Genomic DNA, 22841 nt, shown 5'->3' with positions numbered 1-22841 from the left:
GTTTCGGACGCCATCGCCGCCGAGAGCGAGCTTGCCCGATATGCCGTAGACGGCGGGAACAGGTCGGTCGTAGAACATCGCACCTCTCCTGGCCACGAGGCTTATCGGATAGCGGACTCACCAAGACGCGGCGTGGACGCGACGCTCCGCCCAGTCAGCGGGAAGGCCCGCTATACAAACACGACGTCCTCGGTCAGCCGCGGCGGCTCCGGGCGCTTATCCGTGCATCGCGTCGCGGCAGCGCAGCGCCCGAGCCCCGGCGGCAGGCCTCGCGTCCTTCTCGGATTCGGTTCCGTGCGGCGAGCAGATTCTATTAAGCGGTGAACGGCGGGTGTCCGCGTCCCACGAGACGACGGCGGGCGACCCGAGAACGGTCCTCGCGATCGAGAGAGCGAAAGAAAGCGACGGGCGCCGAGAACGGCGGCGCCGGCGCCGCGGAGCGCCTTGGTCCCGACGTCCGACCCCCGGCCCAGGGGCGGACGCTCGCAGTGCGCGAGAGATATCTGGTTGATCCTGCCAGTAGTGATATGCTTGTCTCAAAGATTAAGCCATGCAGGTGTAAGTACGAACTGAACGTAAAGTGAAACTGCGAACGGCTCATTAAATCAGTCTTGGTTTATTTGGTCCTTGCGAGAGCTAACGTGGATAACTGTGGCAATTCCAGAGCTAATACATGCGACCGAGCGCCGACTCCGGGAGGCGCGCTTTTATTGGTTCGAACCCGACCGGGCCTTCGCGGGCCCGTCTCTTTCGATGACTCTGGATAACCACGCGGATCGCACGCCTTCGCGGCGGCGACCTACCATTCAAGTGTCTGACCTATCAACTTTCGAAGGTAGGCTACGGGCTTACCTTTGTGATAACGGGTGACGGGGAATCAGGGTTCGATTCCGGAGAGGGAGCCTGAGAAACGGCTACCACATCCAAGGAAGGCAGCAGGCGCGCAAATTACCCATTCCCGACACGGGGAGGTAGTGACGAAAAATACCGATGCGGGACTCTAACGAGGCCCCGCAATCGGAATGAGTACATTCTAAAACTCTTGTCGAGTATCCATCGGAGGGCAAGTCTGGTGCCAGCAGCCGCGGTAATTCCAGCTCCGAAAGTGTATGCTAAAGTTGTTGCGGTTGAAAAGCTCGTAGTTGGATGAAGAGCGCGCGGCGCCGGTCCGTCCGTCGAAGGGCGTGCACCGGCGTCGAGAGTTCCGCCTGTCGGCGCTTCCCGGGTGTTCTTGATCGGGTGCACGGGGTGACCGACGAGTTTACTTTGAAAAAATTAGAGTGTTCAAAGCAGGTTTTTCGCCTGCATAGTGTTGCATGGAATAATGGAATAAGACCTCGGTCTCGTTTCGTTGGCGTTCGCGAGTGCGAGGTAATGATTGAGAGGGACAGCCGGGGGCGTCCGTACTCTGCCGTTAGAGGTGAAATTCTTGGATCGGCGGAAGACGAACTACTGCGAAAGCGTTCGCCAAGAATGTTTTCTTTAATCAAGAGCGAAAGTCAGAGGTTCGAAGACGATCAGATACCGTCCTAGTTCTGACTATAAACGATCCCAACTGGCGATCGGCGGGCGTTACGATGACGACCTCGCCGGCAGCTTCCGGGAAACCAAAGTCTTTGGGTTCCGGGGGAAGTATGGTTGCAAAGCTGAAACTTAAAGGAATTGACGGAAGGGCACCACCAGGAGTGGAGCCTGCGGCTTAATTTGACTCAACACGGGGAAACTCACCCGGCCCGGACACGGGAAGGATTGACAGATTGACAGCTCTTTCTTGATTCTGTGGGTGGTGGTGCATGGCCGTTCTTAGTTGGTGGAGCGATTTGTCTGGTTAATTCCGATAACGAACGAGACTCTGGCATGCTAAATAGTTACGCGACCCTCGGCGGTCGGCGTGAAACTTCTTAGAGGGACTAGTGGCGTTTTTAGCCACGCGAGATCGAGCAATAACAGGTCTGTGATGCCCTTAGATGTTCGGGGCCGCACGCGCGCTACATTGGGCGGATCAGCGAGTCCGCCCGGGCCGAAGGGTCCGGGTAACCCGTTGAACCCCGTCCGTGATTGGGATAGGGCCTTGCAATTGTTGCCCTCGAACGAGGAATTCCCAGTAAGCGCGAGTCATCAGCTCGCGTTGATTACGTCCCTGCCCTTTGTACACACCGCCCGTCGCTACTACCGATTGAAAGGTTTAGTGAGATCCTCGGATCTGCCCCGTCGCGGTTGGAGACGGCCGCGGCGGTACGCAGTGAAGGCGACCGAACTTGATCGTTTAGAGGAAGTAAAAGTCGTAACAAGGTTTCCGTAGGTGAACCTGCGGAAGGATCATTATCGTTGGTGGCGAGCCGCGGTGGTCGCCCCTCAATTCAAGTGTCTTCGATCTGGCGCCGGGTCCGCGAGGACTCGGCGTCGCGGTGCCTGCGGGCGCCGCTCGGTTAACGCGAACGAGACTGTAATTCGAGCAGGCGTTCGACGGCGGGCCGGGGAATCCGTCGTCGGGGCACGCTCTAAAGTGGCGTCGGCCTTGAGCTAGTCGGCGCGGAGGTGGCTGAGACCTCTGGGTCCGAGTCGCCGCGAACGAGACTGTGTTAAGCGGCGTCTGCCTTGAGCAAGTAGGCGTCGCGGGCGGCTGAGACCTCCGGGTCCGAGTCGCCGCGAGCGAGACGGGGGACCGAGACCGAACGCCTCTAGGTCCGAGTCCCTCGAACGAAAACGATGCGCGACGCGATGCGGTTGTCCTACGAGCAAAGAGAGTACGACTCTCGACGGTGGATCACTAGGCTCGCGAGTCGATGAAGGACGCAGCTAAGTGCGAGAAGTAATGTGAATTGCAGAACACATTGAACGTCGATATTCTGAACGCGAATTGCGGCGTCGGGCAAATCCCGGCGCCGCGTCTGCCTCAGCGTCGGCGAGTGACGATGCGCGTGGCGGCTTTGGGTTGGGCCGCCCGCGGAGAAGACAAGGCTGAAAGTTTGGGCGTCGGGCTGCGAAGCCCGTCGCCCCGAGGTAGACCGGCGCGCGCCTGCGTCGGGGCCGGACCCGGTCGTTCTGCGACTCGGCCGCCGTTGCGATCGCGCCTCCGCGCGCGGTACTGGCGGTCGAAGCGCCGTTCGGCTTTGCGAGGAGCGGCTCCCGGCGTCTAAGCGAGCCGGAGCCGGCCGAGGCGAGCGGCCGGCAGAGGTACGACTTCGACCTGAGTTCAGGCGAGGCTACCCGCTGAATTTAGGCATATTATTAAGCGGTGGAAAAGAAACCAACGGGGATTCCCCGAGTAACGGCGAGTGAAGCGGGATCTGTCCAGCGTCGAACCTGCGCGTTCTCGAAGCGCGCCGGAATGTGACGTAAGGAAGACCCAATGCGACGGCCGGCGTGCGCCGAAGTCCTTCTGATCGAGGCCTCTCCCCCGCGAGGGTGTCAGGCCCGCGAGGGCGCGCGCCGCCGCCGCTGAGGGTCTTCCCGGAGTCGGGTTGTTTGAGAATGCAGCCTGAAGCGGGTGGTAAACTCCATCTAAGACTGAATACGGTCGCGAGACCGATAGCGAACGAGTACCGTGAGGGAAAGTTGAAAAGCACTTTGAAGAGAGAGTTCAAAAGTACGTGAAACCGTCGAGAGGTAAACGGGAGGGCCCGTCCGGGCTCGGGGTCGCTTTCAGTCGGGCGCGCGGGCGCGTCCGGGCGAAGGGCGGAGGCGCGAGCCCTGTCCGCGTCCGGGCGCGCGTGACGCACCGGCGCACTAGCTCCCCGGGCGGGCCGCGACCGGCTCGCGGTCGGCCAGAAACGCGCTCGGAAGGTGGCCGTCGCCCTCGCGGGCGGCGGTGTCACAGCCGGGCGCGCGAAAAGCCGGCCGGGGGCCGAGGTGACGGCGCCGCGCGCGCCGCCTCTCCGGAGGCGGCGGGCGTTCGTGCGGCCGCGGCAGGCGTCGGGCGTCGGCGGTACCGTTCGCGGTGCCGGCGGCTCCCGCGTCGTCGGGGTCGGGCGTTCGCCTCGCGCGCGGGGTCTGCGGTCGTGTCGGCCACCTTCCCGACCCGTCTTGAAACACGGACCAAGAAGTCTAACGCGAGCGCGAGTTGACGGGCGGTACGAGACCCGAGAGCGAAAGTAAACTGTAGCGCGTCACGGACGCGCGAGGTCGGATCCGGCCCCTCGCGGGGCCGCGAGCACGACCGGCCGGCCGCCGCCGCCGGGGCGGCCGAGCGAGAGCGTTCCCGTTGGGACCCGAAAGATGGTGAACTATGCCTTGGAAGCTCGCGGCCTTCGAGCCGCGGGCGACCCGCTCTTAAGACAGCGTCAGGCGGGGAGTCTGACTTGGGCTTGTGGCAGCCGAGCGTTCATAGCGACGTTGCTTTTTGATCCTTCGATTTCGGCACTTCCTATCATTGCGAAGCAGAATTCGCCAAGCGTTGAATTGTTCACCCACAAATAGGGAACGTGAGCTGGGTTTAGACCGTCGTGAGACAGGTTAGTTTTGCCATACTGAGGAAGCGTTGTCGCGACAGTAATTCTGCTCAGTACGAGAGAAACAGCAGATTCAGACATTTGGTTCATGCGCACGGCTGACAAGCCGATGGCGCGAAGCTACCATCTGGGGGATTACGACTGAACGACTCTAAGTCGGAATCCCGCCTGAGTAGCGACGACGTCCCGGGTGCCTCGAGGCGAGCGAGGCGCGGCTAGGCGCCGCCTTTGCGGGCGGCGCCGACGGAGCCTTTGTCGGTTGACCCTTCGTCGGCCCGTAAGCTTGGGCTGGCCGAGACGACGGTAGCACTTTTCGCGTGGGCGAGGTGCCGCTTCATTCGCAGACGACCTAGTTTGAGATCGGGGTGTCGTACCCGCTAGAGCAGTTTCTCGCTGCGATGCGTTGAAAGACATCCCCGAGATCTATGATCAGCGCCCGGGCTCGCCTCTGGGCGGGCGCGGGCGCTTTTTTCTCGCTGTCTCCGCCGCCTCTGGCGGGGGCGTGGGAGGTGTGAGCTTTGGGCCGCGGCGTTGCGTGGGCGACGGCCGGAGCGCGGCGCGTCAGATTCGGCGCGTTGCGTGGGCCGTTGCCGGAGCGCGGTGCCGGCCTCGGAAAATCGACAGAGTCCGAACCGAGGCGAACCTCGGATGCCGCCCGGGCCCAAGGCAGAGAGCCTGGGCCGCGTGGAAAAACCACAGAGTCCGCGCCTCGGCGCCGGCCGGGGCGCGTTGCCAGGATCGAAGTCCCGGCCGTGCCGCAGAGCGGGCTGAAGTCCCCAGCCCTTGAAGCCCAAGGCAGAGTGCCTGGGCCGTGGAAAACGACAGAGTCCGCGCCTCGGCGCCGGCCGGGGTGCGTTGCCGGGATCGAAGTCCCGGCCGTGCCGCCGCAGAGTCGATCGGAGCGCCCGGCCCTCTGAGCCTATGCCGGAGTGCGCGCCGAGCCCGTGGAATAAGTTACTCCCGCCGTTTACCCGCCTGAGACTTGTACAAAACAGCGCGGTCCGCGCCTCGGCGCCGGCCGGGACGCGGCTCGGGAGACGGCTCGCCGGCCGTCCCGTGAGGCCTGCCGAGAGCGCCGACCCCCTGGCGCCGCCTCGGCGCCGACCGGGTGAGACGGCAGGCGGGCCCGCGTAGCTCACGGCGGCGAGCCGACCTTCTTGGGTGGCCGCGCCGGCTCTCCGGCCGAGCGAGACGGCAGGCGGGCCCGCGGATCGTGCCGCCGCCGGCCGAGCTCGGAGCCGCCTCGGTGAAAACGACAGAGTCCGTTGATTGCTTCGGGCGCGCGCCCTGCAGACCGCCGTCCGGCCAGGCGAGGCGCGGGCGGCGCCGGCTCCGAGATTCCGCCGGCCTCAGAGGAGGCCGAGGGCGGGCCGCGTTTTCCGCCGGATCGACGATCGGGGACATCGAGGGCACCGCGGGCGCGGGCCTCCGACGCCTTTGCGGCGTCGGCTGGCGGCGCCCTCGGTGTTCCTCCATCTTTTTTTTCGTTTTGGTCACGAAATCGAGGTAAAACGGTCGACCTTGTGTCTTTGACATCGGGTCGACCTTTTTGTCTCGATTCCGGAAAAGTCGAAATTCCAAAAGTATATTTTAGTGTTCCGAAACCTATACGAGCGCGTAGAGCGCGTCGAGACGATCTCAACGGTGGTTCGTTCGTCTCGATCGGACCACGGGGAGCGGAGTTATGGCCCGAAGACCGACCCCGATTTCGACCCCGGTCGGGCGCCCGACTCTGGCCGCGGCCGGCCGGGGCTGGCGCCTCGGCCAAAATCTCGAGAATCGCCGAAGCAATCAACGGACTTAGTCGTTTTTCGCACCTCGCCCATACTTTAACATGGGGCCTATACTCTAACATGGGGCCCATACCTTAGCATAGGCGGACCGACTATACTTGCTCGGATCGGTTCCAAACTTCGTGTGCGGGGTCTTATGGATGACTTTTGGCCGGCGAAAAAGTTCAACTTTTTCCGAGGAAAATTTCGGACTTAGTCGTTTTTCGCACCCCGCCTATGCTTTAACATAGGGCCCATACATTAACATGGGCGGATCGCCTATACTTGGTCGGATCGATTCCAAACTTCGTGTGCGGGGTCTTATGGATGACTTTTGGCCGGCGAAAAAGTTCAACTTTTTCCGAGGAAAATTTCGGACTTAGTCGTTTTTCGCACCTCGCCTATGCTATAACATAGGGCCCATGCATTAACATGGGCGGATCGCCTATACTCGGTCGGATCGATTCCAAACTTCGTGTGCGGGGTCTTATGGATGACTTTTGGCCGGCGAAAAAGTTCAACTTTTTCCGAGGAAAATTTCGGACTTAGTCGTTTTTCGCACCCCGCCTATGCTTTAACATAGGGCCCATACATTAACATGGGCGGATCGCCTATACTTGGTCGGATCGATTCCAAACTTCGTGTGCGGGGTCTTATGGATGACTTTTGGCCGGCGAAAAAGTTCAACTTTTTCCGAGGAAAATTTCGGACTTAGTCGTTTTTCGCACCCCGCCTATGCTTTAACATGGGGCCCATACATTAACATGGGCGGATCGCCTATACTTGGTCGGATCGATTCCAAACTTCGTGTGCGGGGTCTTATGGATGACTTTTGGCCGGCGAAAAAGTTCAACTTTTTCCGAGGAAAATTTCGGACTTAGTCGTTTTTCGCACCCCGCCTATGCTTTAACATAGGGCCCATACATTAACATGGGCGGATCGCCTATACTTGGTCGGATCGATTCCAAACTTCGTGTGCGGGGTCTTATGGATGACTTTTGGCCGGCGAAAAAGTTCAACTTTTTCCGAGGAAAATTTCGGACTTAGTCGTTTTTCGCACCCCGCCTATGCTTTAACATAGGGCCCATGCATTAACATGGGCGGATCGCCTATACTTGGTCGGATCGATTCCAAACTTCGTGTGCGGGGTCTTATGGATGACTTTTGGCCGGCGAAAAAGTTCAACTTTTTCCGAGGAAAATTTCGGACTTGGTCGTTTTTCGCACCCCGCCTATGCTTTAACATAGGACCCATACATTAACATGGGCGGATCGCCCATACTTGGTCGGATCGATTCCAAACTTCGTGTGCGGGGTCTTATGGATGACTTTTGGCCGGCGAAAAAGTTCAACTTTTTCCGAGGAAAATTTCGGACTTAGTCGTTTTTCGCACCCCGCCTATGCTATAACATAGGGCCCATACATTAACATGGGCGGATCGCCTATACTTGGTCGGATCGATTCCAAACTTCGTGTGCGGGGTCTTATGGATGACTTTTGGCCGGCGAAAAAGTTCAACTTTTTCCGAGGAAAATTTCGGACTTAGTCGTTTTTCGCACCTCGCCTATGCTATAACATAGGGCCCATACATTAACATGGGCGGATCGCCTATACTCGGTCGGATCGATTCCAAACTTCGTGTGCGGGGTCCTATGGATGACTTTTGGCCGGCGAAAAAGTTCAACTTTTTTCTAGGAAAATTTCGGACTTAGTCGTTTTTCGCACCTCGCCCATGCTTTAACATGGGGCCTTACGGTGAACCGTCCAGACTTGCTCCGATCGGTTCCAAAGTTCGTGTGCGGGGTCTCAGGGATGACTTTTGGCCGGCAAAAATTGGAACTTTTGCCGGAAAAAATTCCGGACTCATGATAGGCGCCAGCTCATGATGTCGCCAGTAGTTACGACTTGGTCGTTTTTCGACCTAGCCCACACAAAGTAACATAGACGGCCATTTCAGACTTGCTCATATCATCTCCAGAATCCTGTGTGGGCTCTCGTTGGTGACTTTTGGCCGGCAAAAAATTGGAACTTTAGCCGGAAAAAATTCCGGACTCATGATAGGCGCCACGTATTGAAGACGCAAATTTCGTGTCATGTTGAACCGTTGAACGCTACGGGAGCAGTAGAACGCGACCAGGGGGTTTCGAACAACGACCAACGCATTCCTCACGGCCGAATTCACCTACGATAGGGATTTCGGACCCGGTCGATTTTCATGATGGGCGCCAGTCATGATGGCGCCATCAGATTAAGCATAAGACCTGATCGATTTTCATGATCGGCGCCACTCATGATCGTCGCCACGAATTCAAGCATACGCCAATACTGTGACATTTCGACTTTATCCGGAAAAATTCCGGACTCCGTCACGCTTTCGTGATCGGCTCCAGGTATCGGAGGCGCCAAATTCCGGGTATCGAAGGCACCAAACGCATGTCAAGGGACTTTATTGGCGCCTTCATTTTGCGTTAAAACGTGTCCGGGATCTCATCATCCATGCCCGTCATCGTGAGGTTGTGGAGCCGGACATGAATTTCGCATTAAGTTTACGTGCGTCGCGTTCTCGACGTCGTGAAAGGGGCTTAGGCGTATCATGGTAGGCGCCACGCTCGTTCTCACGATTTTGGGGATCAAAATCAAGAGTCAAAGAACAAAACTCCGTTCATCCAGGTTTATTTGTCTTTAAAAACGACTTGATGAATCTCATTTTTGAACGCATTTGCTGAAAGTTTAAATAGCATTCCGATTTATATTCGTGAACTATCCTGCTCAGTAGAGGTCCACGATCGTAATAAAACGCATGCAAACGAGAGTCTTTGATCAATTTCTCCACTAGCTCGTTCGTCAACGTGGTCTTTGTCCCTCTCTGACGGTTGCATATCGAATTCGCTATTTCCTCGACGTCATTATCTGCGGGTTTGAATATGATTGGAAATGGAATTTTGGACAGTAATAGCAAATAGATTACCCTCATTTGTGACGATCCGTGTGTCCCGGTCCGTAGCGAATAAAGTTTCCGAATTAGCTCCGTTTGATTGCGTGTCATTTTCGGTGCGAAAAGTGCTATCGTCCTCTGTTTGCAGCTCTGGTTGAACTGTGGTCGGGGTTGGGGTCGGTCTGACGATCCGTGTGTCCCGGTCCGTAGCGAATAGAGTTTCCGAATTAGCTCCGTTTGATTGCGTATCATTTTCGGTGCGTAAAGTGATATCGTCCTTTGTTGGCAGCTCAGGTTGAACTGTGGTCGGGGTTGGGTTCGGTGATTCAAATGATCCTTAATCAACAGTTGCGGTCAGATATATGACGTTATAATTTTATAGGGCTTTACATACCTTCATTTGGGGGAGCTTTTGACGCGGCCAACTCCGCATATAAGTCATCGTGTGTACTGTTCACGGCTTTGCGGAGCATTTCTCTGCATAGAATCGCCCCGGCAGCCGCCCTCTTGGTCCTGCCTATCCCGTCATAGTGTCGACTCGCGACCTCCGTGCTGTGCGACGATGACATCGCAACATGATATTGTCCAATGTCGTCAAGCGAACTCGCCATCGTGGCGACTATTTTACGGAGGTGCTGGTACGTTAGGCTGACTTCGTGGGTACTGAGGTATTCCACGACACAAACCGATAAATTTTGGAACGGCTTGCCGTTCGAGTTTCGCAACGCGACTTCTTCCCGTGACAAATCCAAGTTTGGATTGGTTTGCTTGCAAATCTGAAATCGAAAAGAGGTTTTAGACCGCTCCATTACACGTTCATATCTTCGTAACACCTACCTGTTTGAATCGGTCATAGTCTTTTTGAGTCATAACCAACAAACCCTGACTCGACAGGCACTTGTTGTGGTTGACCTGTATGACTAACATTTCGGGATCGTTCACGGAACGGACGGCGTGGCTAAGCTCGTATCCGGTCACTCTACGAAAATATGACAGTCTCGTGCCACTTGCAAGTCCGACCTGGATGATTGTCGCGGCCAAGCAATCCCGCACGTTTTCGTCTGTTAACGGTTGATGGAGGTCTCTTTTAAACGTTTCGCTTTTGATCATTCTAAAAAAAAACACGCATATTAAACTTAAAACTTTACGATATTTTAACCTTAGCACGAACCTTTTGATATTCGGCCAATTTTTATTGATGACGTCCATGTCGAGAGACAAACGTTTCTCGTGCTGCCGCTTTCTTCTTTTATTGGTCGCTCTAGAGTACGTCGCGATGATTTGTAGGGCTCTCAGTTGGTTGTCCGGTGAAACCACTTTTTCCAACAATGCCGGATGCTGCATACGCGCAAATTCAAGAAATCCCTTTAGCGACGCCAGGGTGTTGAAAATAGTGCTCGCGGACAGTCTCCCGTCGGCGTTAGAAATGTACGTGACTAATTGTTCCGGCTCGTCAACCACAAACTTCTTGAAAACTGATTTTAGTTTGCTGACGACCATTTTGGTGTTGACTTCGTCGAGCGCTTGCACTTGGCGATGCCTTTCGTACAGGGAGAGGAGCTGTAATAAACGGATCTGCATTATTTCGGTAAAAAAGTGACACATTACCTTCAGAGTTACTCACGCTTGAAAAGTCGGACTCGAAGGTCAACTTTTTAAAGTTTTCCTGGTAGGTCTCGCAACCTATCCCGAAGCCGTCGCGTATTTTATCGGAATGGATAATCCTCCAGTGTGTTGCTTTATAGGCCGTGGCAACTGGTCTAGAACAGAGTCCACACCAAGACCGTGGGCGACATTCCTTGATGTATTGCTTGGGCTCGCGCAAGTAGCGAGCGGACCTGCGACATGTAATATTTTTTGGCTTCTAGTTGTTATAAATAAGCCAACGACAATCTTACTCTTTAATTCTCTCGACTGACCACTTATGAACGTTCCTCAGATGCCGCGTTCTATGACCTTTGGTGGGTATATGGCAGACTTGACATCGGTCGAGTCTTATTCTTTTAGTGGGTCGAATTGTAACAGGATCGCTGGAATAAACAATAAAACTCCGATATTCGCGGCTCTCTAGCGCTCCCTACGTGACCCCGCATCATCTAGTCACACATTGACGTGACCAGCGCGCGCTTAGGAGCCGGGAGGTGCGTCGTTTGTCATTCTGAGCCGTCCCAGAGAAGAGAAAATGGCAGAAAACCCCCAGAAATCCGATTATCGCCGCTCTCTAGCGCCCCTTACGTGACCCCACCCCATCGAGCCGCACATCGACGTCACCAGCGCGCGCTTAGGAGCCGGGAAGTGCGTCGTTTGTCATTATTAGCCGTCCCAGAGAAGAGATAATGGCCGGAAACCCTACCGGAAATCCGATATTCGCCGCTCTCTAGCGCCCCCACACGTGACCCCACCCCATCGAGCCGCGCATCGACGTCATCAGCGCGCGCTTAGGAGCCGGGAGGTGCGTCGTTTGTCATTCTGGGCCGTCCCAGAAAAGAGATATTTGCCGAAAACCGGTCCAGGCATTCCTTATGGGATTTCCGCCGACTGTGACGTCACGGCTAATCAAAGGCCACTTTGGAGGCCGCAAGCGGTCCTCCCCCAGGTCGGACATCATCGAGCTGCACATCGACGTGACCATCGCGCGATTTCCAACACTTCGGTGGCTCGTTCGTCGTGCTGGGCTCACCCAGAGTTGAGATATGGCACGAAAACTGGCCCATGCATTCCTTATGGAAGCTGGACTTCCGCAAAATCTCGCCATGTTAAAGTATAGGGAATTTTTCGAGACGTGTAGTCCAATAACTCAACTCGTGTATGTAGCACATAGTTAAACGATCCCGCGTTCGAATTGGCGCAAAGGGAAGAATACAATACAATGAGAATTTTCCGATTCGGAGTTACCGGGGCTGAGATAGCGACGAGTTATGGATACGAGTTACGGCCCGAAATCCAACTATTTTGGACTCGGTAAAAGCTACTTCGCCGAATCCTGCCACGCTAAAGTATAGGGATTTCGGAATTAGAAGAATTTTTCACTCACCCGGTGACTTTAGATTCCATTATATGCTCTTGATGCACGGTAATCCTCTAAAAACGTCCTTCCAACGCGACAGTTCACTAGCATATGAGCGCGCGGCGAGAATTTTCTGGAAAAATATATTCCCGGGTCATTATTACGTCATAGAGGGCCCGAAATTTTTTTTCTCGAAAATCGGTCTGGGGCCCGCCGAAACACGTTTTTTGACGATTTTTATGCATTTTGGGCGGTTGTTGACACTGTTTAAGGTCCTAAATCACGCTCTGGTTGTCTTGTGCCAAGTCTACAAGACGCCTAAACCAGTTTTACACGTAACCGGCACGCACAACTACCAATATAGACGATGCAGTACCCGCCGAAACACGGTTTTTGACGATTTTTATGCATTTTGGGCGGTTGTTGACACTGTATAAGGTCCTAAATCACGCTCTGGTTGTCTTGTGCCAAGTCTACAAGACGCCTAAACCAGTTTTACACGTAACCGGCACGCACAACTACCAATATAGACGATGCAGTACCCGCCGAAACACGTTTTTTGACGATTTTTATGCATTTTGGGCGGTTGTTGACACTGTATAAGGTCCTAAATCACGCTCTGGTTGTCTTGTGCCAAGTCTACAAGACGCCTAAACCCGTTTTACACGTAACCGACACGCACAACTACCAATATAGACGATGCAGTACCCGCCGAAACACGTTTTTTGACGATTTTTATGCATTTTGGGCGGTTGTTGACACTGTATAAGGTCCTAAATCACGCTCTGGTTGTCTTGTGCCAAGTCTACAAGACGCCTAAACCCGTTTTACACGTAACCGACACGCACAACTACCAATATAGACGATGCAGTACCCGCCGAAACACGTTTTTTGACGATTTTTATGCATTTTGGGCGGTTGTTGACACTGTATAAGGTCCTAAATCACGCTCTGGTTGTCTTGTGCCAAGTCTACAAGACGCCTAAACCCGTTTTACACGTAACCGACACGCACAACTACCAATATAGACGATGCAGTACCCGCCGAAACACGGTTTTGGACTCGGTTAAAGCTATTTCGCCGAATCGCGCCACGCTAAAGTATGTGGATTTGACAACTACAAGAAATTTTCACTCACCCGGTGACTTGAGATTCCAATAAATGTTCTTGATGCACGGTAATCCACTCCGAACGTCCTTCTAACGCGACAGTTCACTAGCATATGAGCGCGCGGCGAGAATTTTCTGGAAAAATATATTCCCGGGTCATTATTACGTCATAGAGGGCCCGAAATTTTTTTTCTCGAAAATCGGTCTGGGGCCCGCCGAAACACGTTTTTTGACGATTTTTATGCATTTTGGGCGGTTGTTGACACTGTTTAAGGTCCTAAATCACGCTCTGGTTGTCTTGTGCCAAGTCTACAAGACGCCTAAACCAGTTTTACACGTAACCGGCACGCACAACTACCAATATAGACGATGCAGTACCCGCCGAAACACGTTTTTTGACGATTTTTATGCATTTTGGGCGGTTGTTGACACTGTATAAGGTCCTAAATCACGCTCTGGTTGTCTTGTGCCAAGTCTACAAGACGCCTAAACCAGTTTTACACGTAACCGGCACGCACAACTACCAATATAGACGATGCAGTACCCGCCGAAACACGATTTTTCACGATTTTTTTCAATTTTTTTGGGTTTTTGACCGACTATTGCGGAGCAGTCACACTGTTTCAGGGCCTCAATCTCGCTGTGGTTGTCGTGTGCTCGGAGTACAACAGGGAGAGACCTCTTTTACGGGTCTCCGACACGGACCAGGAGCGATATCGACGGAGCAGTACCCGCCGAAACACTGTTTTTTACGATTTTTTGAATTTTGCGCGACAATTACGGGGCCGTGACACTGTTTAAGGTCCTAAATCTCGCTGTGGTTGTCTGGTGCAGGGCCTACAACAGGGAGAGACCTCTTTAACTGGTCTCCGACGCGGACCAGTAGCGATATCGACAAAGCAGTACCCGCCGAAACAAGAGTTTGGACCTAATCGATTTTTGAGAAAATTTTGGAAAATTTTTTTTTCTCCGATTCCGATTTCCCGCACACCGACGGACTCGTGGGAGCCCGTAGAAGGCGAATACACTGTTTTGCGGGCGCTGGGAGGCCGTACGAAAAAGTAAAAATTTCACCCTCGTTCTGGCATCACGAGTCCATTGCGACTATGCACGTAGCTCTAGGACGCACAGGAGCCGAGATACGAGTTTTTCGCGAATAACTCGGCCCCTGTTGGGGCCAGACCCACGCGGGACCCCTCGTTGGAAGCGGCGCAGCGAGACGAATCCGGGAAAAAAAAAATTATCGAATTCGGACCACCCGGAGCCGAGATATCTCCGGTTAAAGGCCGCCCAAAACGGACCTTTGACCGGCTCTGGAGGCCGAGCCGTTGGTCGGATCGGGATAATTCCTTTGCGGGGCGTCTTCAAACAGTGCGGGGAACGCGCCCGTGTGGTTTTTAGGTGAAAAAATTTTTTTTCGGACTTTAACTTTTTCACGATCTCGGCCCCGTGTTATAGTATGGAGATTTCGGACTTAGAAAAAATCCGACGAGGTGAAAAATTTTTTTTCTTCGATTTCCAAATAAAGGCCACCGTCGGACTCGGGGGAGCCCGTAGACCGCCGCTAGCCACTTTTCCGGTCGCTGGGAGGCCGTACGAGAAAGAAAAATTTTCGCCCTCGCTTTGGCATCAGGAGTCCATTGCGACTATCCACGTAGCTCTACGGCGCACAGGAGCCGAGATACGAGTTTTTCGCGAATAACTCGGCCCCTGTTGGGGCCAGACCCACGCGGGACCCCTCGTTGGAAGCGGCGCAGCGAGACGAATCCGGGAAAAAAAAATTATCGAATTCGGACCACCCGGAGCCGAGATATCTCCGGTTAAAGGCCGCCCAAAACGGACCTTTGACCGGCTCTGGAGGCCGAGCCGTTGGTCGGATCGGGATAATTCCTTTGCGGGGCGTCTTCAAACAGTGCGGGGAACGCGCCCGTGTGGTTTTTAGGTGAAAAAATTTTTTTCGGACTTTAACTTTTTCACGATCTCGGCCCCGTGTTATAGTATGGAGATTTCGGACTTAGAAAAAATCCGACGAGGTGAAAAATTTTTTTTCTTCGATTTCCAAATAAAGGCCACCGTCGGACTCGGGGGAGCCCGTAGACCGCCGCTAGCCACTTTTCCGGTCGCTGGGAGGCCGTACGAGAAAGAAAAATTTTCGCCCTCGCTTTGGCATCAGGAGTCCATTGCGACTATCCACGTAGCTCTACGGCGCACAGGAGCCGAGATACGAGTTTTTCGCGAATAGCTCGGCCCCTGTTGGGGCCAGACCGACGCGGGACCCCTCGTTGGAAGCGGCGCAGCGAGACGAATCCGGGGAAAAAAAAATTATCGAATTCGGACCACCCGGAGCCGAGATATCTCCGGTTAAAGGCCGCCAAAAACGGACCTTTGACCGGCTCTGGAGGCCGAGCCGTTGGTCGGATCGGGATAATTCCTTTGCGGGGCGTCTTCAAACAGTGCGGGGAACGCGCCCGTGTGGTTTTTAGGTGAAAAAATTTTTTTCGGACTTTAACTTTTTCACGATCTCGGCCCCGTGTTATAGTATGGAGATTTCGGACTTAGAAAAAATCCGACGAGGTGAAAAATTTTTTTTCTTCGATTTCCAAATAAAGGCCACCGTCGGACTCGGGGGAGCCCGTAGACCGCCGCTAGCCACTTTTCCGGTCGCTGGGAGGCCGTACGAGAAAGAAAAATTTTCGCCCTCGCTTTGGCATCAGGAGTCCATTGCGACTATCCACGTAGCTCTACGGCGCACAGGAGCCGAGATACGAGTTTTTCGCGAATAGCTCGGCCCCTGTTGGGGCCAGACCGACGCGGGACCCCTCGTTGGAAGCGGCGCAGCGAGACGAATCCGGGAAAAAAAAAATTATCGAATTCGGACCACCCGGAGCCGAGATATCTCCGGTTAAAGGCCGCCAAAAACGGACCTTTGACCGGCTCTGGAGGCCGAGCCGTTGGTCGGATCGGGATAATTCCTTCGCAGGGCGTCTTCAAATAATGCGGGGAACGCGCCCGTGTGGTTTTTAGGGGAAAAAAAAATTTTTCGGACTTAGTCGTTTTTCGACACTCGCCCATGCTTTAACATAGGGCCCATACCGTAGCATGGGCGGGCGCGCCGGACTTGCTCGGATCGGTTCCAAACTTCGTGTGCGGGGTCTCTAGGCGGGCTTTTGGCCGGCAAAAAACTTGGACTTTTTCCGAGGAATTTTTCGGACTTGGTCGTTTTTCGGACCTCGCCCATACCTTAACATAGGGCCCATACCTTAACATGGGCGGGCGCGCCGGACTTGCTCGGATCGGTTCCAAACTTCGTGTGCGGGGTCTCTAGGCGGGCTTTTGGCCGGCAAAAAAAATCAACTTTCTCCGAGGAAAATTTCGGACTTAGTCGTTTTTCGACCTCGCCCATACCTTAACATAGGGCCCATACCTTAACATAGGCAAATCGCCTATACTTGGTCGGATCGGCTCCAAACTTCGTGTGGGGCCCCTCTAGGGATACTTTTGGCCGGCAAAAAACTTGGACTTTTTCCGAGGAATTTTTCGGACTTAGTCGTTTTTCGGACCTCGCCCATACCTTAACATAGGGCCCATACCGTAACATAGGCAAATCGCCTATACTTGGTCGGATCGGCTCCAAACTTCGTGTGGGGGGTCCCGTGGGAGGCCTTTGGGGAAAATTTTTTTTTTATTTTTTTTTTATTTTTTCGGAAAAAAAAAATTATTTTTCGGGAAAAAAAATTTTTTTGGTCGGCGAAAATTTTCCGGCCCCCCGGCCTTAGTTCGGCTCTGAAAAACGACTAAGTAGAAAAAAGTCACCAGGGTTTTCGGAAAAAGACTAATATAGGAAGGGGCGCGCGCCCGGCGCCTGACGGGAGGCCGGGCGCGAAACGTTGAATCTGCCGGCGAGAGGGGCTGTCGGCGCGGCGGAACTGATCCGTCGTCACCGGTTGGAGCGAAAGCATATGGGGGTGCGAAGCCAGCACTAATCACGGGTCGGCGAACCTCGAGTCGCGGGTTTAAACGTTGCGTGTCGCCAAGCGCTGCATAGAGCGAGCTTGCCCGGTATGCCGTAGACGGCGGGATATGGATGATAGTGACCCTACACCTGTCATACAGCCATGAGGCATATCGGAGAGCGGACTCAATAAATGTTGCGCGGACGCGATGCGTCGTCCTTCGGGCCTCGCGGCCCAGACCCTTCCTACGTAGCCAAGCGGCGTCCCGGAGGAGAGAATCCGGCGTCGAGAAACGGTCGTCAAATGCCTCGTCCCCACGTCTCGGACGCGTCGAACAGTCGTCAAATGCCTCGTCCCCGCGTCTAGGACGCGTAGTACGCCTTCGGGCGCCGTGCACGGTCGTCAAATGCCTCGTCCCCGCGTCTCGGACGCGTACAGCGGTCGACAAATGCCTCGTCCCCCACGCTGGGCCTCGCGGCCCTTGCCTCCAGCGCGAACGGACGTCGCGTCCCTGCGTTTCGGACGCCATCGCCGCCGAGAGCGAGCTTGCCCGATATGCCGTAGACGGCGGGAACAGGTCGGTCGTAGAACATCGCACCTCTCCTGGCCACGAGGCTTATCGGATAGCGGACTCACCAAGACGCGGCGTGGACGCGACGCTCCGCCCAGTCAGCGGGAAGGCCCGCTATACAAACACGACGTCCTCGGTCAGCCGCGGCGGCTCCGGGCGCTTATCCGTGCATCGCGTCGCGGCAGCGCAGCGCCCGAGCCCCGGCGGCAGGCCTCGCGTCCTTCTCGGATTCGGTTCCGTGCGGCGAGCAGATTCTATTAAGCGGTGAACGGCGGGTGTCCGCGTCCCACGAGACGACGGCGGGCGACCCGAGAACGGTCCTCGCGATCGAGAGAGCGAAAGAAAGCGACGGGCGCCGAGAACGGCGGCGCCGGCGCCGCGGAGCGCCTTGGTCCCGACGTCCGACCCCCGGCCCAGGGGCGGACGCTCGCAGTGCGCGAGAGATATCTGGTTGATCCTGCCAGTAGTGATATGCTTGTCTCAAAGATTAAGCCATGCAGGTGTAAGTACGAACTGAACGTAAAGTGAAACTGCGAACGGCTCATTAAATCAGTCTTGGTTTATTTGGTCCTTGCGAGAGCTAACGTGGATAACTGTGGCAATTCCAGAGCTAATACATGCGACCGAGCGCCGACTCCGGGAGGCGCGCTTTTATTGGTTCGAACCCGACCGGGCCTTCGCGGGCCCGTCTCTTTCGATGACTCTGGATAACCACGCGGATCGCACGCCTTCGCGGCGGCGACCTACCATTCAAGTGTCTGACCTATCAACTTTCGAAGGTAGGCTACGGGCTTACCTTTGTGATAACGGGTGACGGGGAATCAGGGTTCGATTCCGGAGAGGGAGCCTGAGAAACGGCTACCACATCCAAGGAAGGCAGCAGGCGCGCAAATTACCCATTCCCGACACGGGGAGGTAGTGACGAAAAATACCGATGCGGGACTCTAACGAGGCCCCGCAATCGGAATGAGTACATTCTAAAACTCTTGTCGAGTATCCATCGGAGGGCAAGTCTGGTGCCAGCAGCCGCGGTAATTCCAGCTCCGAAAGTGTATGCTAAAGTTGTTGCGGTTGAAAAGCTCGTAGTTGGATGAAGAGCGCGCGGCGCCGGTCCGTCCGTCGAAGGGCGTGCACCGGCGTCGAGAGTTCCGCCTGTCGGCGCTTCCCGGGTGTTCTTGATCGGGTGCACGGGGTGACCGACGAGTTTACTTTGAAAAAATTAGAGTGTTCAAAGCAGGTTTTTCGCCTGCATAGTGTTGCATGGAATAATGGAATAAGACCTCGGTCTCGTTTCGTTGGCGTTCGCGAGTGCGAGGTAATGATTGAGAGGGACAGCCGGGGGCGTCCGTACTCTGCCGTTAGAGGTGAAATTCTTGGATCGGCGGAAGACGAACTACTGCGAAAGCGTTCGCCAAGAATGTTTTCTTTAATCAAGAGCGAAAGTCAGAGGTTCGAAGACGATCAGATACCGTCCTAGTTCTGACTATAAACGATCCCAACTGGCGATCGGCGGGCGTTACGATGACGACCTCGCCGGCAGCTTCCGGGAAACCAAAGTCTTTGGGTTCCGGGGGAAGTATGGTTGCAAAGCTGAAACTTAAAGGAATTGACGGAAGGGCACCACCAGGAGTGGAGCCTGCGGCTTAATTTGACTCAACACGGGGAAACTCACCCGGCCCGGACACGGGAAGGATTGACAGATTGACAGCTCTTTCTTGATTCTGTGGGTGGTGGTGCATGGCCGTTCTTAGTTGGTGGAGCGATTTGTCTGGTTAATTCCGATAACGAACGAGACTCTGGCATGCTAAATAGTTACGCGACCCTCGGCGGTCGGCGTGAAACTTCTTAGAGGGACTAGTGGCGTTTTTAGCCACGCGAGATCGAGCAATAACAGGTCTGTGATGCCCTTAGATGTTCGGGGCCGCACGCGCGCTACATTGGGCGGATCAGCGAGTCCGCCCGGGCCGAAGGGTCCGGGTAACCCGTTGAACCCCGTCCGTGATTGGGATAGGGCCTTGCAATTGTTGCCCTCGAACGAGGAATTCCCAGTAAGCGCGAGTCATCAGCTCGCGTTGATTACGTCCCTGCCCTTTGTACACACCGCCCGTCGCTACTACCGATTGAAAGGTTTAGTGAGATCCTCGGATCTGCCCCGTCGCGGTTGGAGACGGCCGCGGCGGTACGCAGTGAAGGCGACCGAACTTGATCGTTTAGAGGAAGTAAAAGTCGTAACAAGGTTTCCGTAGGTGAACCTGCGGAAGGATCATTATCGTTGGTGGCGAGCCGCGGTGGTCGCCCCTCAATTCAAGTGTCTTCGATCTGGCGCCGGGTCCGCGAGGACTCGGCGTCGCGGTGCCTGCGGGCGCCGCTCGGTTAACGCGAACGAGACTGTAATTCGAGCAGGCGTTCGACGGCGGGCCGGGGAATCCGTCGTCGGGGCACGCTCTAAAGTGGCGTCGGCCTTGAGCTAGTCGGCGCGGAGGTGGCTGAGACCTCTGGGTCCGAGTCGCCGCGAACGAGACTGTGTTAAGCGGCGTCTGCCTTGAGCAAGTAGGCGTCGCGGGCGGCTGAGACCTCCGGGTCCGAGTCGCCGCGAGCGAGACGGGGGACCGAGACCGAACGCCTCTAGGTCCGAGTCCCTCGAACGAAAACGATGCGCGACGCGATGCGGTTGTCCTACGAGCAAAGAGAGTACGACTCTCGACGGTGGATCACTAGGCTCGCGAGTCGATGAAGGACGCAGCTAAGTGCGAGAAGTAATGTGAATTGCAGAACACATTGAACGTCGATATTCTGAACGCGAATTGCGGCGTCGGGCAAATCCCGGCGCCGCGTCTGCCTCAGCGTCGGCGAGTGACGATGCGCGTGGCGGCTTTGGGTTGGGCCGCCCGCGGAGAAGACAAGGCTGAAAGTTTGGGCGTCGGGCTGCGAAGCCCGTCGCCCCGAGGTAGACCGGCGCGCGCCTGCGTCGGGGCCGGACCCGGTCGTTCTGCGACTCGGCCGCCGTTGCGATCGCGCCTCCGCGCGCGGTACTGGCGGTCGAAGCGCCGTTCGGCTTTGCGAGGAGCGGCTCCCGGCGTCTAAGCGAGCCGGAGCCGGCCGAGGCGAGCGGCCGGCAGAGGTACGACTTCGACCTGAGTTCAGGCGAGGCTACCCGCTGAATTTAGGCATATTATTAAGCGGTGGAAAAGAAACCAACGGGGATTCCCCGAGTAACGGCGAGTGAAGCGGGATCTGTCCAGCGTCGAACCTGCGCGTTCTCGAAGCGCGCCGGAATGTGACGTAAGGAAGACCCAATGCGACGGCCGGCGTGCGCCGAAGTCCTTCTGATCGAGGCCTCTCCCCCGCGAGGGTGTCAGGCCCGCGAGGGCGCGCGCCGCCGCCGCTGAGGGTCTTCCCGGAGTCGGGTTGTTTGAGAATGCAGCCTGAAGCGGGTGGTAAACTCCATCTAAGACTGAATACGGTCGCGAGACCGATAGCGAACGAGTACCGTGAGGGAAAGTTGAAAAGCACTTTGAAGAGAGAGTTCAAAAGTACGTGAAACCGTCGAGAGGTAAACGGGAGGGCCCGTCCGGGCTCGGGGTCGCTTTCAGTCGGGCGCGCGGGCGCGTCCGGGCGAAGGGCGGAGGCGCGAGCCCTGTCCGCGTCCGGGCGCGCGTGACGCACCGGCGCACTAGCTCCCCGGGCGGGCCGCGACCGGCTCGCGGTCGGCCAGAAACGCGCTCGGAAGGTGGCCGTCGCCCTCGCGGGCGGCGGTGTCACAGCCGGGCGCGCGAAAAGCCGGCCGGGGGCCGAGGTGACGGCGCCGCGCGCGCCGCCTCTCCGGAGGCGGCGGGCGTTCGTGCGGCCGCGGCAGGCGTCGGGCGTCGGCGGTACCGTTCGCGGTGCCGGCGGCTCCCGCGTCGTCGGGGTCGGGCGTTCGCCTCGCGCGCGGGGTCTGCGGTCGTGTCGGCCACCTTCCCGACCCGTCTTGAAACACGGACCAAGAAGTCTAACGCGAGCGCGAGTTGACGGGCGGTACGAGACCCGAGAGCGAAAGTAAACTGTAGCGCGTCACGGACGCGCGAGGTCGGATCCGGCCCCTCGCGGGGCCGCGAGCACGACCGGCCGGCCGCCGCCGCCGGGGCGGCCGAGCGAGAGCGTTCCCGTTGGGACCCGAAAGATGGTGAACTATGCCTTGGAAGCTCGCGGCCTTCGAGCCGCGGGCGACCCGCTCTTAAGACAGCGTCAGGCGGGGAGTCTGACTTGGGCTTGTGGCAGCCGAGCGTTCATAGCGACGTTGCTTTTTGATCCTTCGATTTCGGCACTTCCTATCATTGCGAAGCAGAATTCGCCAAGCGTTGAATTGTTCACCCACAAATAGGGAACGTGAGCTGGGTTTAGACCGTCGTGAGACAGGTTAGTTTTGCCATACTGAGGAAGCGTTGTCGCGACAGTAATTCTGCTCAGTACGAGAGAAACAGCAGATTCAGACATTTGGTTCATGCGCACGGCTGACAAGCCGATGGCGCGAAGCTACCATCTGGGGGATTACGACTGAACGACTCTAAGTCGGAATCCCGCCTGAGTAGCGACGACGTCCCGGGTGCCTCGAGGCGAGCGAGGCGCGGCTAGGCGCCGCCTTTGCGGGCGGCGCCGACGGAGCCTTTGTCGGTTGACCCTTCGTCGGCCCGTAAGCTTGGGCTGGCCGAGACGACGGTAGCACTTTTCGCGTGGGCGAGGTGCCGCTTCATTCGCAGACGACCTAGTTTGAGATCGGGGTGTCGTACCCGCTAGAGCAGTTTCTCGCTGCGATGCGTTGAAAGACATCCCCGAGATCTATGATCAGCGCCCGGGCTCGCCTCTGGGCGGGCGCGGGCGCTTTTTTCTCGCTGTCTCCGCCGCCTCTGGCGGGGGCGTGGGAGGTGTGAGCTTTGGGCCGCGGCGTTGCGTGGGCGACGGCCGGAGCGCGGCGCGTCAGATTCGGCGCGTTGCGTGGGCCGTTGCCGGAGCGCGGTGCCGGCCTCGGAAAATCGACAGAGTCCGAACCGAGGCGAACCTCGGA

At 56.3% G+C, this 22841-nt stretch overlaps 1 protein-coding gene, 4 non-coding genes and 2 pseudogenes across 5 annotated transcripts; 6 read left to right on the top strand and 1 right to left on the bottom strand.

The window, feature by feature from the left end:
• The first annotated feature begins 500 nt into the window (after positions 1–500).
• On the top strand, positions 501–2325 carry LOC145432753 (small subunit ribosomal RNA). The gene has a single exon (XR_013912958.1). It is a non-coding gene; the product is annotated as a small subunit ribosomal RNA (ribosomal RNA).
• Positions 2326–2751: 426 nt separating this feature from the next.
• LOC145432751 (5.8S ribosomal RNA) lies at positions 2752–2905 on the top strand. The gene has a single exon (XR_013912956.1). It is a non-coding gene; the product is annotated as a 5.8S ribosomal RNA (ribosomal RNA).
• A 281-nt stretch (positions 2906–3186) lies between these two features.
• Positions 3187–4885, top strand: LOC145432750 (large subunit ribosomal RNA; annotated as a pseudogene).
• A 3994-nt stretch (positions 4886–8879) lies between these two features.
• On the bottom strand, positions 8880–12289 carry LOC145432746 (uncharacterized). The gene is made up of 8 exons (XM_080309574.1): positions 12192–12289; positions 11056–11187; positions 10782–10995; positions 10329–10717; positions 9995–10268; positions 9552–9933; positions 9191–9493; positions 8880–9132 (listed from the first exon to the last, which is right to left on the bottom strand). Exons 1-8 carry the CDS (start codon positions 12209–12211, stop codon positions 8885–8887), a joined length of 1962 nt encoding a protein of 653 aa, XP_080165700.1. The 5' UTR covers positions 12212–12289; the 3' UTR covers positions 8880–8884.
• A 5952-nt stretch (positions 12290–18241) lies between these two features.
• Positions 18242–20066, top strand: LOC145432752 (small subunit ribosomal RNA). The gene has a single exon (XR_013912957.1). It is a non-coding gene; the product is annotated as a small subunit ribosomal RNA (ribosomal RNA).
• Positions 20067–20492: 426 nt separating this feature from the next.
• LOC145432747 (5.8S ribosomal RNA) lies at positions 20493–20646 on the top strand. Its single transcript, XR_013912955.1, has one exon. It is a non-coding gene; the product is annotated as a 5.8S ribosomal RNA (ribosomal RNA).
• Positions 20647–20927: 281 nt separating this feature from the next.
• LOC145432749 (large subunit ribosomal RNA) lies at positions 20928–22626 on the top strand (annotated as a pseudogene).
• The last annotated feature ends 215 nt before the right edge of the window (positions 22627–22841 follow it).

This window comes from Botryllus schlosseri, unplaced genomic scaffold, assembly GCF_051294905.1.
Source record: "Botryllus schlosseri isolate E-star unplaced genomic scaffold, Bs_hap1 Bs132a, whole genome shotgun sequence".
Lineage (NCBI taxonomy): Eukaryota > Metazoa > Chordata > Ascidiacea > Stolidobranchia > Styelidae > Botryllus > Botryllus schlosseri.
This window is presented reverse-complemented; position numbering and strand designations above follow the sequence as displayed.

Bases quoted from the DNA above. Each gene is read 5' to 3' on its own strand.
- LOC145432746 (XM_080309574.1), bottom strand. From the start codon at position 12,211: ATGGAATCTAAAGTCACCGG. The intron at 10,996-11,055 runs GTAAGATTGTCG...TACATGTCGCAG, and splicing joins TCAGTCGAGAGAATTAAAGA to GTCCGCTCGCTACTTGCGCG. The intron at 9,494-9,551 runs GTATGTAAAGCC...CTGTTGATTAAG, and splicing joins AAAAGCTCCCCCAAATGAAG to GATCATTTGAATCACCGAAC.